This window comes from Argiope bruennichi, chromosome 11 (assembly GCF_947563725.1).
Source record: "Argiope bruennichi chromosome 11, qqArgBrue1.1, whole genome shotgun sequence".
Lineage (NCBI taxonomy): Eukaryota > Metazoa > Arthropoda > Arachnida > Araneae > Araneidae > Argiope > Argiope bruennichi.
In genome coordinates this window covers 50,257,727-50,276,543 of record NC_079161.1, presented here as the reverse complement: position 1 = coordinate 50,276,543, position 18,817 = coordinate 50,257,727, and the positions used below count along the sequence as shown (strand labels likewise).

At 30.4% G+C, this 18,817-nt stretch overlaps 1 protein-coding gene across 1 annotated transcript; it reads left to right on the top strand.

The window, feature by feature from the left end:
- Positions 1 to 208: 208 nt before the first annotated feature.
- On the top strand, positions 209 to 5,480 carry LOC129956554 (uncharacterized). Its single transcript, XM_056068482.1, has 2 exons — positions 209 to 286; positions 4,614 to 5,480. Exons 1-2 carry the CDS (start codon positions 209 to 211, stop codon positions 5,478 to 5,480), a joined length of 945 nt encoding a protein of 314 aa, XP_055924457.1.
- Positions 5,481 to 18,817: the final 13,337 nt, after the last annotated feature.

Here is an 18,817-nt window from a genome sequence, read left to right as displayed (position 1 = left end):
TCAAATTTTTTTATTAAGTATTCCAGCTACTTAATGTAAGATGGAAATTTTTGTTGACGTTTAAAGGTTGAAAAAAGTCATTGGATTAGCGATGCTTACCTTGAATGTTACTATGCTATGTAGTTATACAGATACGAATCCTAAATGGATGAGGTGAAGTGGTTGAAATAGATTGCTTTGAAGATCGTCCAAGTGAAAGGGTACCGAGATGTATCCAAATCTTCAGAAATATGTCCAAAATGGCTTTTATCCGCATCCAAAGATCTTTCAGTCCACTGATCATGAAGTAATATGGAATTATACAATAGAATCTAGATAAATCTTTCCAAAGCAATCATTTCGGCTATATTAGGAATCTCTTCCTTAGTCTGTGTACATCAAAATCTCAGTGACATCTATAAAGAAATTCAATAAGAATTAAATTTCTGATTCAATTTTTAATAATCAAATCATTAAGTATTTGTACTGGTAACTGTGTACGAGTCTTTTGGTCGGATGAGTCAATGAATGATGCCTCTATTGGGTTTCGGATTAGATAAGAAAAGAATGTATACATGATTGTTAAGAAGATCAATGCTTTAAAGCTAACTAGCAAAAAAGAATACCTTGTTAATAACTGGTGAGTTAATTAAGACTATTATATTCAAAATTTAATGTTGATGCAAATTATATAACACAACATTCACTTAAAATATCAGAGACGGAAATGAAAATGAACACTTGCCATTGGAGAAGGAACGATTTCTCGTTTACCAGAACATCAGTTATATTCACTGAATGGACCACTGGACAAACACTAAGCTTCATCCAAGTTTCTTGAGAATTCTTGTTGGATGGCAATATTCCGACCATAGATAATCTATTTGGAACATAAAATTAAACAATTGAAATTCCGAGTTTGCAAATATTTACGAATACGTGCTGATCATAAAAATGGAAAAATCGTACCATCGTTTGACTTATTTCAATGCTTGAAGACCAAAAGAACAATTGAAATACAGTTCAAATTTGGAAAAGATTTTCACGTCATTTTTCATTTATATAGTAGAAATATGTACCTTAGTCTTTGTTCATCAGAATTTAAGTGTCATCTGTAAAGAAACAACGTCAATAAGAATGATTCATTATAAATTGAATCAAATCAATTTAACAAGTCAAATTAAATATTTATCCTATAAACTGCGCATGACGTGCTTTGGCTTAATGAGTTGTTGCACTATTCTATTATTTTTCGAATTAGAAAAAAGTATGCATGTAATTTTGGCGAGAAAGAAAAAACAGTGATATGAAGTTCCCAAAAATAATCGATTCGCCAGTTATTACCAAGTTATTTAAGGCTATTATATTCAAAACTGAACATTGAAGTGAATTATCTAATACAGAATTCATTTATAACAGATGGAACTGAAAATTAATACTTACCATCGGATAATTAAAATTTTCATTTACCAACACTCAGCTATTCTCTAAATGGAACTGACGAGACAAAAGCCTGCTTCATCGAAGTTTTAGAATTTGTTAGTATTTCTTGTTAGCTAGTAAACATTTCAACCAAAAGAATACCTAATAGGAAGACAGAATTAAAGAATTGAAATTCCGAGTTTACAAATACTGTTCATGAATATATGTTCAAACATAAATGGAGTAAATCTTACCTTTGACTACATTTCTTGAAAGTCAAATAACATTTGAAATGGCAATTAAAACTTTGTAAATATTTGCATGCTCATTTCTACTTTGTAGAAACAACTGACCAATGTCGACACTTGCCATATAATGGAACCATCAACAATTTGTTAATTTCACAATAAAGGTCTGCTCCACTTTTGACTAAAACAAATTAAGCTGTAGAGATAAGGCATTAAAGAACTTAAAGAAATTACAGTTCAGTTATTAGAATCCAGTTTAGATATTTTCAATAGAAATCTAAAGATCTTGATTTTAAAGTAACTAAATCATACACAATATAAGTAGATTTGTAGTTCACTGACCTGCTTATTCACTGGCGATATCTGGACAATTCTCATTTTGAGGCTTTCCAGAACTTTGTATTTGTTCAGATTTTCCATCTTTTGGATACCAATTCCTTAATATTTCCATAGCATATCAGGGCAACTCCTCACTATTACTCGGAATACAATCTTTATGTATTCAAACTTCAAAAAATACTAACATAGGACAAAACTAGATCAGCTCACTAAATTAATATAGAACTGCCAAATTCTTTCAGCTTATTTTCGATGCAGAATTGAAGTTTAACGGATTTGGAATGAGCGAATTAAATGAGCGATTTTTGGAAATTTCCATTGGGAAATGCCAATTTCATTTTACCCTCTTCTCATTATTTTGAAACCTATATTTTCCTTCAAACATAATTTCGTAAACAAATACTTCTTTCATTTCCGGTATAATTGATGAAGCCAATTTTTGTTCCAGTTTAAACTACTTTATGTGTTGAATAGATGCTGTACCAATATCCATAAAAATGGCATTCGGAGCTGCATGATAGTTTTTCAAAAATATTTTAAATCACTTTGTAGAAAACATTTATAAATTAAAATACACCAGCATATTTATAAGTGGCCATTACATGCCCGATTGATAGGTTTAATACTAATATGTGTCGCTTAGATATATGTATAATTTAACTATCTTTCACTGACAAGATGCACATTATTTCCTTGAAAAATTCCTAAAATATTTGTAGAAAGTTGAGAATTTTTAAATCTCTATTCAAAACATGCTCGTAAAAACACGCGATATTCCTTTTCCAAATTATTGGCAATTATGTTGTACATTTATTTATCAAACAGCGAAATCAACGGTTTTAAGGGGGAAAAGCTAAAGATCTAAATAAAACTACGAACTTAGTATACTATCATTTTTAGTTTATCTCGATACTGAAAGGTTCGCAGTTTTTGAACCCAATTTAAGTGTAAATGAATATAAAAGAATTTGATTTAAATGGAATATACTTCCTCAGAAATCGAATATAACAGTCGAATTTTGTTATACCATGTTCTGACACTAGATAATCAAAACGCTATAAAGAAAACTCATATTTTCCGAAATCAGATAAAAAAATTTATACCAATATTTTATATTAGATTGTTCATAAAAGAATCTATTAGAGGAAAGAATTAATCCTCACATTCTACTGTTCCGATTTTAAAAACCGATAGATGACCTATGTGATCTATTCAATTAATTTTTGCACATATTAGTGCTTTAATACTAGAGAAATTTCCCAAAATTTGGAGGAAAATGTCAAAATTCTAATGCATTTAATGATAGAATGAATGAAAAAAAGGGGGATATTTATCAAAGCAATAACATTGGATCTATAGTGAAGGTCAGAATTAGCAGACACAGCAGAAGTCCAAAATGTTAAGATATTTATTGCATAATCCGAGTAATCGAGATGCTCATCTTGCTTTCCTTCCCTACAATAGAAAATACTTCTTAAACCCCAACCTAGTCAGAGGCCAAGCGCGAGTCCTATAAGAACATATTAAAACCTAAATCAGAACATATTAATTATCATCAATCTAATATGTTTATTTCTTTAACAATGATTATTTGACTCAAATTATGAAAATGCTTTCATTCCTATCGTCAGTTTGTTTTATCACCAAATAATACGCCAGCCACCTTAATTATAAGATACCCGCCAAGTCTATTGATTGCTGTCACAGGGCATAAGGATTCCCAACCGTAACGTATTACAGACTGAACATTTTACAAGAAAGTAATAAGCTAATTTCTGTAGAGAAAGGCTATTCAATTATTATCTAAAATTAAGCATTGAATGTCCTTCAAAAAAGAATGCTCAGTTTCGTGATAAAGAAAAGATGATTGAAAATTAATACGGAAATAGTACAAATATTTCATAGGTTAACATTAACATTAATTCTCTATCTATAAGAAAATAAACTAATTGTGTGAAGTGCTATTGTCCGTTTTAGAATTAAGTGTTTAAAAGTTAAAACCCTTGGATTGACTATCACAATCTTGAAACTGTCAGATCAAGTTCGATGTCATTTAAATTTACCAGAAAAAATTGAAATATAAATCAAGCTTACTTTTATTATTCCCATCTTGAAGTGGATATGTTAAGAATTAACCTTTAAATGCATACATTTACACAATTCTTTGTAACAAGAGAAAAAAAAGGACATTTCGTTACGAGACTTTTCTTTGTAACTACATGCTGCACATTAAAATCATTTAAAGCCATTATGCGATGATTTGAAGTTCATATCTGTTTAATGGTGTTCAAAGTAGAGCAATCTCCAATAGTAAAACGACTCGGAAGGTTAGAGCGGCTGATAAGATATTGAAAGGCGTCTTGAAAATAAACTATTAAATTGATAAAAATGGCTAAATTTTACAGGTTTTATTACTGTAAGTGCCAAGAACTGTTCTTGCAATGTTAAATGTAATGGCGTTAGTTCTTAACAGTTGGTTAGTAATTTAAGATTTGATTAGTTCATTAATTCGTACAAGAAGCATTCTTTTATTTATATTTTCGGATAAACGCATTCATTTTCATTTAATAATTCAAGCGACCAACATAATAAAATATTTTCATTACATACTTCATCTACCTCAAGACAGAAAACTTTCACTCACTTCATACATTGCCCAAACGAAACGCCAGCACGCCACCACTCTTCTCACAAACATTGCCCAGACGAAACGCCAGCACGCCACCACTCTTCTCACAAACATTGCCCAGACGAAACGCCAGCACGCCACCACTCTTCTCACACACATTGCCCAGACCAAACGCCAGCACGCCACCACTCTTCTCACACACATTGCCCAGACCAAACGCCAGCACGCCACCACTCTTCACACACACATTGCCCAGACCAAACGCCAGCACGCCACCACTCTTCACACACACATTGCCCAGACCAAACGCCAGCACGCCACCACTCTTCACACACACATTGCCCAGACCAAACGCCAGCACGCCACCACTCTTCACACACACATTGCCCAGACCAAACGCCAGCACGCCACCACTCTTCACACACACATTGCCCAGACCAAACGCCAGCACGTCACCACTGCTCACACGCATTGCCCAGACCAAACGCCAGCACGTCACCACTGCTCACACGCATTGCCCAGACCAAACGCCAGCACGTCACCACTGCTCACACGCATTGCCCAGACCAAACGCCAGCACGTCACCACTGCTCACACGCATTGCCCAGACCAAACGCCAGCACGTCACCACTCTTCTCACAAAAATTGCCCAGACCAAACGCCAGCACGTCACCCCTCTTCCCACACACATTGCCCAGACCAAACGCCAGCACGCCACCACTGCTCACACGCATTGCCCAGACCAATTGCCGGTGCACCACCACTGCTCACACACATTGCCCAGACCAATTGCCGGTGCACCACCACTGCTCACACACATTGCCCAGACCAAAAACAGTCCACCACCACTCTTTGCATATTAACAAAAGTCGCAGTCACCAACCTGTAGCATCTATGCTGCACACATTACCAGAACCCGCCGCATTAACCCACTCCTCATACACAGCCTAGAGTCACTCCTCATACACAGCCTAGAGTCACTCCTCATACACAGCCTAGAGTCACTCCTCATACACAGCCTAGAGTCACTCCTCATACACAGCCTAGAGTCACTCCTCATACACAGCCTTCACTCGCAGCTAACCATATAATGCAAATTGCACAAACATTTACCCATCACCACGACTTCCACGCCACATCGACAAATCATTTCAGGCCATTCACTTGCCTTAAAGAAAAATAAAATTGTGATTACCGACCGACATTCTGCAATTTAAGTTCACAGTTTTGCCAGGTTTTCCTTTATTTAGTGATCTGCACGATATCAAGCGCATGTCTTTCATTAATTTAATCTGTTATTTGTATTTTGTCAGTAACTTCGATACTTGTGATAAACTAAATCCAAACCCAAGACCTCAAAAACTTTAAAGATGCAATTTTTCCTGATTTAAGCTTTTACATTGCAAGTCGTCTTCTAGAACACCTTGCTGCTTAATATGAATACGTAGGGAAAATTCCTTTAATTGAAGTTTTTAATAAAAAATAAAATCTCTAATATAAAGGATAGATCTTAATTTCGTATAATATACCGAATTCCTTTGAATTTTTAATCATTATTGAAAAATTTCGATTCTGATAATTAATGGAAAATTGAATTTCTTAAAGTTTTAATAAATATGTCGATAATCGATCTTTCCCAAGAATTCAATAATTCAAAATTGTTGTTTTCCAGTACAAAACGTTTAGCACCCGTTATATGATTAAGGATTTATATACGATGCAGATTGATTAGAAATAAATTCATATTTGCTTAATTTTAAAATTACCGCTATAATATGGTTTCACCTCCGTTGCAATATTACACACGCTTTGCATATAAATAAGAAATACTGATTTTGTTTCGCGTCTTTCATTATTTGCAAAAATAATGTTTCTGAATGCTTTGAAATAACTGGGATTCTCGAATCCTTATAAGATATCAAGTTTCTAGGAACTAAAGATGCCCTCATTTTTCCTCTAAAAATGGATTAAAATAAATTATATGTTGCAACAGCTACAAAAGCCAATTTACAAAATTTACAAAATTGATGCAATGTTTAACTATTAAGATAAATATAAAAGAATAAGTGGATCAGAGATTAATTCTACTTCCTCTAATAGCTGAATTGTCCTGGATGTATATTATGTTCAGTTATCAAGAAAATTCTTGAAAACGCTGTCCTAATGTCTTATTTACGTATGACAATACATTTAGCACGTTGAGCTGATTTTGCATCTAGTATCGGAATACATGTTTGCTATTAAATGTTTTGTCTTGTGAAACGATTATTTCTCGGTGTGAAATATCTACATTTCTCTTGTCTATGTCTTTACAATTTTGATTTCTGCCGAGTAGATAAACTTGTTTTGCCTATATTTTTTTGGTAAAAATCTGAAATTGCATTTGAACTTATCCTATTCTTAATTCCTATCTACTATAGAAAACTGGTTAAAATTTAAGATTTTATGTAAAAGCAGAGATAAATGTGAAAACTGAGGTTGAAAATTTGAATTATAATCCATGGAAAGAATTACTTTTATTCTAATTCTATTGATTCACGATTAAAAATTTACACCACACATGTTACTATTGAAAGAAAATATTTGAAGTTTAAAAAATTACTGAAAAAAAGCGCAATTTATTTTTTATTTTAGGTAATTGGAATTCGTTATTTCTGTATGAAATCTAATATGAAATTATATAAAAATAATTTTTAATAAAACTATTTAAATTCTTTCTATTGTCATAATAGAAACGGCGAAAAATATTTTAGTTACATTACACCAATTCTATTCATAGCTACCAATACTCAAATATAGGCAATCAGTTAAAAATCAATATGTTATTTAATTTGCTATAACCATTATTATTACAAATTTTATGAACTAAACCAATTTTTCCCTCTTTAAATAGGGGCTACTGAATACATCCGCCAAAATTGAAACCGTGACAGTTTGTGACAGAAACCTAGAACTTTAGATCTACGAAAGATTTTAGATGAAATTTAGGATTTTTAAATGATCGATAAAAATTTGGGGCTGGATTGCGAAGTTCAGTATTTGGAAAACGAAAGTATCGTTTTATCTCGTTAAAAAAATTGACAATACTTCTACCAGATCGAGAAGTTTGCAACAAAGTCATTTAAACCGATTACTCAATGAGGAAATTATACAGCATATTAATCTCATGGAAGCACTCGTATCAGCAACTGAAAGCCATTCGGCTGAAAATGTGGTTTCTTCCACAATCATGCGCGTCAATTTCTAGTCCTGCAGTTATTCCGTCTGATAACTAACCATTTTTAATTACTAATGGCTAATTTTATTAATGTAATTTTAATGGCTAATCTAGTTTAAGCCTTTGAGAGAATTTGGAATATTGCAAAATAATTAGAATTTATAAGAAACCAATTCTTTCTATTTTGGGTAAAGAGGAGTTACCACCGAATATGCTACAGAACTTTCATTTCTTGTAATGGCCAAATTAGAAAAGGCTTGCACGTGCCTCCATTCAGGTTCAGACATATGACTTGACGTTCCGCCTGCAATAAATGAACTGAATATGAAGCTATCGATCATCGACATTCTTTTCAACAGGCAACTACACGATTTTGCATTCTGAGCTGAAACATGAAATAATGAAAGTTTTCCCATTGATATCACGAAATAGAAATAACATACAACTTCGATTCCGGAAAAAAAAGAGCCAAAGTCAATCCCCATCATAACAATTTCATTATTAGATGCTGAAGCTGAAAAGAAAAACGTTAAGAATTCAAAACGTAATCCTATTTTGTATTCAAATATTATTTTTAAAAGAAATTAATGCTACGCAAGCATTTCTAAATCCAGTGCAAGAATAAGACAACGTTAATATTTATAAATTATATACATACTTTTTTTCTCTGAACCAAATTTATGCTGAAATAATTAACTGACAGAAAATCATTCGGTTAGTAATGTTTAGATCGACTCACAAAGCTCTTTTATTTGCTTATATTTACTTAAGTTTATATAGAATACTAAGGAATTAATGAATAAGTTAGAATAATAATAAATAAAATCTCTACTTAAGTAAAAAGATTAAATCGTTAAGAAAATAAGATTTGACACTTTCCTAATGTTTCAACTGGAAACGCTTCTAGGAAAGCATTTTCAAATTCGGTGAAGTTTAAGCTTATTTGAAAATACATAACTTTTTTTCCCATTTGATATATTAAATATAGAATAAATCGTGTGACGATTTAGACTAAGAATTATTTAATTATAACTTATAATTCAATAACAAATACGTTCGATAGCTATAAGTCTGACACGAAATTTTCCAACAAAAAGAAGGATTTAGAAACTTCGCGAATCCCAGAAATATATTTCCCCTTGTACAAAATACAAGCATCTTTCTCCCAAGTACTATTTAAAAGAAAACCGGATTTTTCAAAATATTGTTTATGTACATTTTATTTCAGTTATGAAGAAATAAAGTATGAAAACTAGTATCTTGAGAAACATTTAAAATTAATACTGCCTAATCAATTTCTTAATACGGACATTTCTCATGGCTTTCAATACATGAAAAAGTTTTACTAATTGCCTTTCACACAATTTATAGAAACATGAAGAAAAGAAAGGCTTATCTTATTATTGACTTACCTTATTATTCTTAAGCGGATAACAAGCATTGCTAGTGTTATAAATCCCAATGTCTTCAAACTGTAAATGTGTATTATACTGGTATTGACATTTAATTTTGAAACTCATTGTAACATATTGCGAAACCAGAAAATTGGAACTACGTCATTAGCTTGTAAAAACGCATTTAATGCGAATCAACAATAACTTCATCTCATTTAACACAAGTTACAAAGTTAAGAGTTAATTATGACAACTTTGTCATCAAGCGTTGCCAAGTTGAAAAGTGAAATATTATTTCGATGATGAAATACAAATATATGTAAATTATACTGAATTATCTTCTTTCAAATATTTATACAAGATAAACGCCTCGTTGGCATAAGAGTTAAAATAAAATAGAAAATGAGATAACCGGATTCAAATACAGATTTATATGATCTGCAAAAATAACATTACATTAAGAAGCTGTGGGATCTAAACCATGAATTTTGATTAGAAGTCTAAGAAGGAGACATAGACAACCGACCAATACCAATTGAAATAAGCTACGACGTCACTTTATTATAGTTATAAATCAGATTTTGTTAATCAAATAAGTCTACAATTTATCTTCATTTCAAAGCTAACTAACAATAGATCACTATAATTGATTTGAACCCAGATAATGTGTTTAAAAATGCAGGGAATGATCCGTAATGATTTATTTGAACATGAGAATTAAATGGGAAATATATGTCTGAAAGCATTTAAAGCAAAAATCAATTAATATTAAAGAAAGAAGAAAGAAAGAAAGAGAAAGAAGAAATTATTGAAGAAATGATTACTCGTTCAAAATTTTTATGTAATAAAAAATATATCTGCAGCAACAAGGAAGTTAGTGAAATTCCTTGGTTCAAAAATTAATAATTAACGTCTTGGTCAAAAATTAATAATTTTTAAGTTCAAAGATGTTTATCAAACTACGTCAGGCATAGCTTAATGAAACTTTTATGCAATTCCAAATAGAGAAAAATGAATCTCATAGGCAGAAATCAGCCTTAGTGATCGAACAATGGACCATTGAAGCGCGTTTGAATTTAGGCGACTATATGAAGACAGTGATATATCTAAATGATTTCTTCGAATAAAGAAAACAATTTACCAGATAGAATATCGGCTTTTGATAGTTGTCTCATAAAACCTTAAACTTGAACTTCCAGACTGAGCACATGCCAGTTGGACAGCTCGAGATTCGATTCCTTCAAAGATGCTCCGTGTAAGGGGGCTTGGCGCACACCAAATCCGATCGGACCAAATGCTCTCCCGCTGATTGATACGGGTGTCTCAAAAGTAGGCGCTAATTCAGACGTCTTCCTTTTTATTTGACTGCGGTTCCGAATTTCGACACATATCCCAAAACAGGACTACTGTTGATTCAAACGGGTTTTTAAGGTAGCTAAAGTAATATCCAAACTAAACCCACTGGTATGTACCACTTCAATGTATTACGGATCAGTTATTATTGCCGACATCCTGGCCTAGGAGTAGCACGTCTTCCCCGTGGTCTAGGCGTTCTGGGTTCGAATCCTGTTTCGGGCATGATTGTTCTCTTCCTTATGCTCTCTATGTGAAGTGTGTGAATGAGCCCCCCCCCCTATAAAAAGGGGATGTGCAAGCGAGTGTGTGTGTGTGTGCTATTCTACCCTCGGGTGCTCGGGGGTCCTTACCCTCAGAAGCTACTGCGCAAAAATTTTGCTTAAAATGGTCACAAGACAAAAAAAAATCTGATATTCTTAGTTAAATTAGTTATTCTTAGTTAAGCAGATTTAGCGTTATAAAAATGCCTTTCACTGCTTTCAGAAATTCTCTATGAAAAACATACAATATAATGACTATCAATTTAATATAAATTCCAATTATCGAAGTAATATGGAAAATATTGCATCAGTTTATATGATTATTGTAAGAATACCTTAAAAATCAATGTTCATAATTATGTAGAATAAGTGTTAGAAAGTTTTGCTGTCTTTGTAGTATGGATATTAAATGCATGCAAATATTTGCAATCCATTGTCATAATTATAGTGAAATCTTGAAATATATATTTCTCTAATTTATGACGTCGCTTTATTCGTATAGAATCTAAATGTAATGAAGTCTAAATTTAATTTGAAAAAAGAATTATAATTTAAATTCAGTTTCTTGAATGCATTTTAAAATTTATTTAGAGGAAGAATCATTAATCCATGATCATTTAAAATATTCTCAAGCTAAAATGGAAAATGAACATTGTTTAACGGGATCGTAAAAATTCTTTTTTTTTTTCTTGACAAATATTGGAGGGCATAAAAAAAGATCATGACTAATTTTAAGGTGATAATTATTTCTGCACAAATTATCCTTTTCGTTGCAATTATAATTTTAAAAATTCCATCAATTTACTAATATCAAGTGAAGACGTGATATCAATTAACGAGGTACTTAAAGTAAAACCTCACGATCACTTTTAATTACTAGCTTTTGAGTAATGATCATTTACTACTAATGATAAATGGAAGAGAGGCATTTTTGTTTGATTCTCTAAATTTTCTAAATGAATCAAAAACTCTTAAATCATTACTCTGAATTTATCAATGGAAATAAATGAATTTCTAGATTTATCTTAACCTATTTCTAAATGAACGAGGGAGAGGGGGGAGATACACTCTGAAACATTTCGTCGTGGAGTGAGTAAAAGCAGTCGTAACACAGATTTCTCTAATTTAAATATCCTTAATTTGTTTAATCATAATGTTATTTTTCTAATTATTTAATGATGATAAAAGCGCTAATTATCGTTTCTTTGATTTTTTATGTCTTATTTTTTTGCATTCTGAAATATTTTGTAGAACGCAGTAAAGAGCTTTACAAATCCACATTGTTTCATCATTTGCATAATGGCTTCTCTAACATAGAAGTGTCATAAATTGAGCTTTCTTTGCTTCCATTTATTTAATTAGTGGTCTCTTAAAAAGTGTACAGACAACTCTTGAAAGTCATCTTAACAAAAAAGAAGTCATCCTTCAAGTCTTTGTCATAATTAATGTCCGAATTAATTATTTTCCCAATACTAATAAATCCAACTTGTAATTAAGGCTTTCTAAGTATTCCTTCACAAAAACTGAATGGCAATTTGCTAATTACTCAGAGAAAAAATTAATTTTTCCGTGTAAAAGCATCATTTCTCCTTTATTATTCCATTTTAATATCCATTATAATTTTTTTTTGAAAAAAATTCAAAAGTTGAATCATTGCTCTGAACTTATCAATGGAAATAAATTAATTTCTAGTTTTATTTTCACCTATTCCTGAATAAGAGAGAGGGACATTTTATCGTGGAGTGAGCAAAAGGAATCGTAACAAAAAAATTTCTAAGTGAACTCTCTTTTATTTATTTTAATGATTGCATTATGTTTCTATTTATTTCATCATAAAAAGAGCTAATAAACGCATCTTTAGTTGTTTTACGTGTTTTTTATACCTTATAAAGATTTTGCAAATATCATTTAAGAACCTTAAAAATCCACATTATTTCACCTTTTAAATAATTGATTTTCTAAAAATGAAGTGTCATTAAATGAGCTTTCTTTGCTTCCAGGTATTCATATGTGACCGAAATTGCTGATTTCATAAAGTGGGCAACTTTTGAAATCTCCGATAGCAGAAAAGAATTAATCCTTTGGGCCGTTGCCCTTTTTCAAGTCCTACTAAAGTGTTCTCTCATTAATAACAAATTAAACTTGTAATGAAGGCTTTTAAAATACTCCTTCAGAAAAAAGTGAATGCCACTTTCCTAATTATTCAAAAAAAATAATAATAATAATAATATTTTCCATGTATAGCATAATTTCTCCTTAATTATGTTATTTTAATATTCATTATATATATATATATATATATATATATATATATATATATATATATATATATATATATATATATATATATATATATATATATATATATATATATATTTAAATCCGCAATCATTATTCTGAACTTATCAAAGTAAATAAATGTTTTTCTTGTTTTATCATCACCTATTCCTGAATGACAGAGAGGAAGAGATTCATTCCAAAACATTTCTCCGTGGTATTAGCAACAGGAATCAAAATACAAATTTCTTTATGTGAAATATTCTTAATTTATTTAATGATAATAATATGTTTCTAATCATTTCTTCAAGAAAAAAAAACGCTCTAACTAACGTATCATTAATTTTTTATCTTCTTTTTTTCCCATTCTGCAATAGCTAGTAGATCGCTGAGAAAAACCTTACAGAACATCCATTTTAATAAAAGCTTTTCTAACAGAGAAGTCATTCATAAAGTAAGCTTTTGTAGCATCCAATTACTCAGCTGTGACCGAAATAGTTAGTCTCTTAAAGTATACAACTTTTGAAAGCTCCAGTAACAAAAAATAAACTATCCTTCATGTCATTGCCCTTCTTCAAGGCCTAATTAATTGTTTTCTCTATACTAATAAATTAAACTTGTAATTAAGGCTTTCTAAATATTAGTTCAGAAAAAATGATCGGCCCTTTGCTAATTAGGAACATCAGGAACATAAGCGTGATTTTATTTGGCGATGTTTCATACACTTTAAGAATATTGATTTCGTAGAAATTATTTATGGATAAATAATTTATAAGTCGACTATATACAAAATACTATAATTAAAATGCATAAATTGTTGAAACGTTTTCTAAAAATTCCATCATTGCATTTTCTAGAAAATTCAGCTGAACATCATTAACGTGCAAAGGTAAAGAATTAATTTAATGAAACTAAGAACTGTTTTAATCCTCTGGGCATTTATGTGATTTTAACAATTTTTATAAGTAAAATATATAATATGGTTTTAAAACTATTGAAACATACTAGAGGATTTAAAGCTGTTACACAAAAATTTCCAAATCCACAGAACCTGATTTTTTTTAAATACATATGTTTTTAATGGTTATTGTACATGGATATTATTTATTATTCATTATTTAAATAACTATAAGTTGGTTATTAATTAAATTAAATATTTTCTAACATTTGCATCACAATTTCAAAAAAAAATGCATATAATTAAAAAATACAAAAATACATTTTTTCACTTAATCTATAGATTTTTGAAAAAAAAATTACCATATTGAATAAAAAGAGTAAAATCCAAATGAAATTGCCTATTCAGAATATTTTCAAAGAAATTTTCTCCATCAAATAAATATTTTCTGTTTAATTTTTCTAAAAAAAAAAAAAAATCAAATTCCGTCTTGGAAAAAAAATCAATATATGAATATAGCTCTTTGCTGATCAGAACGAAGATAAATGAAGCGATCTAAAGCGAAAAAATAAAAATAGTTGGTGACAATTACTTGAAATGTTTAATTTTTATTTTTTAGATTCTATTGTTAACAATATAACTGAGCTAAGCTGAGATTATCGTTAAAAAAAATATGGCCAACATTTAAAAAGTAACTTTCCTGAACTAATTGTAAATATAAAATTCCTTTTGATATTAAAGATAATCTTTATCTCTTTTGCCTTTTAGATCATTAATTAGATTCTTATTTAAACTTTTCTTTGCGATTTGATTGTGTTTCATTGAACAGTAACTCATTCAGTTCTGTTTCATTGAACATATATAATTTAGAAAAGAAAATGAGAAGATGAGATCTGAATTCTAATAGGAATTATTCGTCTAACAAAATTTTAAAGTCTCTTAATGGCAGTAATTATCTATTTTTCCCGAACGATTATGAGATTATAATTGATATGATTGCATACTGATGTTTTGGTAGGGCAATTAAACATTACGTTTTTCAAATAAATTTATTAATTAACTAATCTCAATTATTGCGATTTTCATAATTACTCCTATATATTCCTAATTACCCCAGATGCAATGAGATACTTGGTAGCTCATGTCCTAGCTTCTGCTCACAAAAATGAATAGATTTACAGAGTATATATATGAAATGAGAAGAAAATGCTGCCTATTGCTAAAGAAATTTTTTATCGACATTTCTCTATTATATTAATTTTTTATAGTTTTTCGAAAAACAACAACAGCATTTTTTGTTTCATGGAATACGCATATAAACTATCATAATTATCTAACGCCTTCAATTTCGAGTAATTTCTGATCCTTTCATTCCCAGTTTTGTCAGAAATGAACTTGCGGAGAAACAGAAAGGGCTGAGCTGTATGAAACGTGAGAAGAAATATTTTAGATTTAAAGCTGCATTTTAATAAGAAATCACTAGTATCTCAATTAATAATAAAAAGAACAACTCTCATTTTCAGTAGAAAGTTCAATCTGCTAACCAACTAATTTATCTGACATTTATGCTGCCTGAAAAATTCTATTTAATCATAGTATCTAATAAAATAATTTTTACTATAAAACTATCTATAACTATCAACACAAATCTTTATTTGATAAAATTGGTGCTCTTTAAGTCTACTACATTCAGTTGAACCTCATCAACTGCATGAATCTCTCAGATAGTTAGCTCTAATGGTCATTCATTTTGTTACCTTCAACATAATCGATCAAAATATACAAGTGTGCTGAAAAATTAGCTATGAGTGATTTGAGATATGTTATTTCCCCCATCTCCACAATCTCCATTTCGTATAAAAAGCAATTAAAATTCATATTCAGATTTCCACTCCCTTATCACAGCATTCTTTTCTTCCTCAATGTTAGTCTACTTGTTATCATCTTCCATATCTGACATCATAAAATCTCAAATTGCTATTAAAAACCAGCTTTCATTCGTGAAATTTAATATGAATGTAGATCACGTGGTAGAGTCTTTTAAGAGGCTAGTTGCGCATAAAAGAAATTTAGGAAAAATTTTCGTTGGTTAAGATTCTTTGCATTTATGGATTTAATTCATACTCTACTATATCATAAATTATTCAAAATGCGAGAGAAATATAGGTATTTAAAATTATAAATAGTTGTTCTTAACTTTTCCATGATGAGAATTATCAGGAGTAACTGGCAACACTATCCTGTTTTTAAGGGGAAATCCATAAAGGGAAATTGAATTATACTCGTAACCTTTATGTCCTACAGATCCAAGAAATATAGAATGTCTAGTCGCTTCTCTAGCTAATCACCGATATAGGGAATGAATAATGGTATATAGAAAAATTCTGGTTTCATTTTTTTCGAACACGGTTGCTATTAAAGTAAATAAACATTCGAAAACCCCAATGAAGAAAACGGAAAATATTTTTTTCATCTCCATCTAAATTGGTTAAAGAATTCAAATTCTTTCTAGTTTGCTAAAGCTTCATCAGTGCTTGCTATACTAACAGTCCCTAATTACTCTATCATTAAAATAACTTTTCCTTGCCCAATTTATTTTCTTTTGTCAAATAATTCTTTTTTTTTTTCTAACAAACACAAGCAAGAGATGGATGAGAGAAAGGAAATATATTCAAACTTTTCACGCCCATTTATATATATATATATATAATTTTATATTTATTAATTTAAAAATTCTATTCCAGATATTTATCTCCTAGAGAAATGCTATTTCTTGCTAAATATGTATCCAATATTTTCTTTTTCTGAAAACAATTAAAAAATTCCCTGCCCCGGAAGATAGAAGAATGTCTTTCCAAATTATTTATTTAAATTGGAATTTAAAATAAACTTTATATTTTTTGAAAATAACTGTCTTTATTTAATGCAGAGTGTCCAGCAAAAAGCACTCTCACCTCGAAGACAAAAATATCTAGAGGAATGGGAAAAAAAGGTATATTCAATGTGAAAGCTGTAAAAATTTATATGCAAATGTTTGAAGATTAGTAATAAAAGTTGCTAAAAGATGGCGCTGTACGCATTACGAACTTCCTAGAAATTGATAGAATCCCTAAGCCCTGAGTGATCGATTATTTCTGAGATTTCCAGAAGGAGGTTATCGGGCCGAATCAAGAAGTTACAAAATAATGTATTCCATTGAACATTGTGTATTTCTGGAACTGGAATTTCACAGGTTACATAGTATGGTTCTGCAGCAAAAAGGTTCATTTTTCAGGCACGATATAATGTTAAAAAAGAACCTGATCCTTACTCTCCCGATTTCACATCATGAGACTACTTTTTGTAGGGTGTATTGAAATACTCTGTCTATCGATATAATCTCTCGACATTGGTGGAACTTGAAGAGTCTATTTGTGCGGCATGCGCGTCCATTTCCACTGAGACACTTCAAGGAGTGGTGACAGTAGTGGTCCTCGATTACAATATTTCTTTTATGTAAAACAATAACAATTTGATGTTATTAACAACTTTTGTAATTTATAAAAAAAATATGTAAAAAATAAAAGAAATTAATTAAGATAAAAAAATAAAATGACATATTTGATTGATTAAAATTACAAAACTCAATTACTGTAATTTTTGATCATTAAAGAAACAGCTTTCTTGAAATCGCTGTTATCCCAAATATGCGGTCATCATGTGATGAGTTAAAGGTATTTATTTCGTAAAAAATGAAAGATTTGGTGCTTAATTTGGTGCTAAAATTACTTCTTTAAATATTTCCCGATCAGAAGGCGTTACTAGTTCTTTCATCTACATTTCCTGTGCCCGACTCTGGAAATACTTGCGGATTGTATTGAAAAGACCAAAGGCCCCACGTTGTCTCGTCAGTTGAATAACGGCCATCCTCACAAAGAAGGGTAATAAAATCAGTTTTCGCCGCTTTCATTAATTTAATAGTGACCTAATTTAGTGATCTTTCAAAATGTACAACTCTCGAAAATCACCTTAACAGAAGGATAAAAGATGCCATCCTTCATGTGGTTGCCCTACATTATGACTGGGTTAAATGCTTTCCCAATACTAATAAAATCAACGTGTAATTAGGGCTTGCACGAAAAGAAAAATTAACGGCGCCTGAATAATTAGATAATATTGAGGAACATAAGCCTGATTTTGTCTGATGATAATTTATATTCTTTGAAAGTAAGTTATTTGCAAAAATTAGCTAAGAATAGATTTTTCGTTAATGCCGTTTATGTACAGCTTGATAAAATTGCTAAGTATTAATTGTGGAAATCATTTTCTAGAGTAAGGCATTTGAATCTGGAAATTTAGATGCATGTTGTGAATGTGTATAGATAAAGAAACAATAGAGGAAATTATTTTTTTTTCTTTTTTTTCTTCAGTTGTTTGCTTTTCCATTTTCCACAAAATATTATACAGTGAAATGCATTTGGTGAAAAAATTATTTCTATTAAAATATATGACACAATTTAATAAATTTTAGAAAACATATGAAAATTCCAATTTCTTACTTCCATATTTTTTTTAAATAAAATAAATGATTCCGATGTTTAAAGATATTTATTTATTGTGTATGTGTATTCATCTTTGTGAGGAAATGATACAATTTTTTTTAAGTTCGATATTAATAAAACATACTAAATTCATACTATATGCAAATCAGGGGCATTCTATGGGTCATATATTTGTAAGGGTAAGATAATTTTATATCTTAAAACTATTGAAATATGTAACACATGGTATAATATATACAACAATATAAAAATAAATT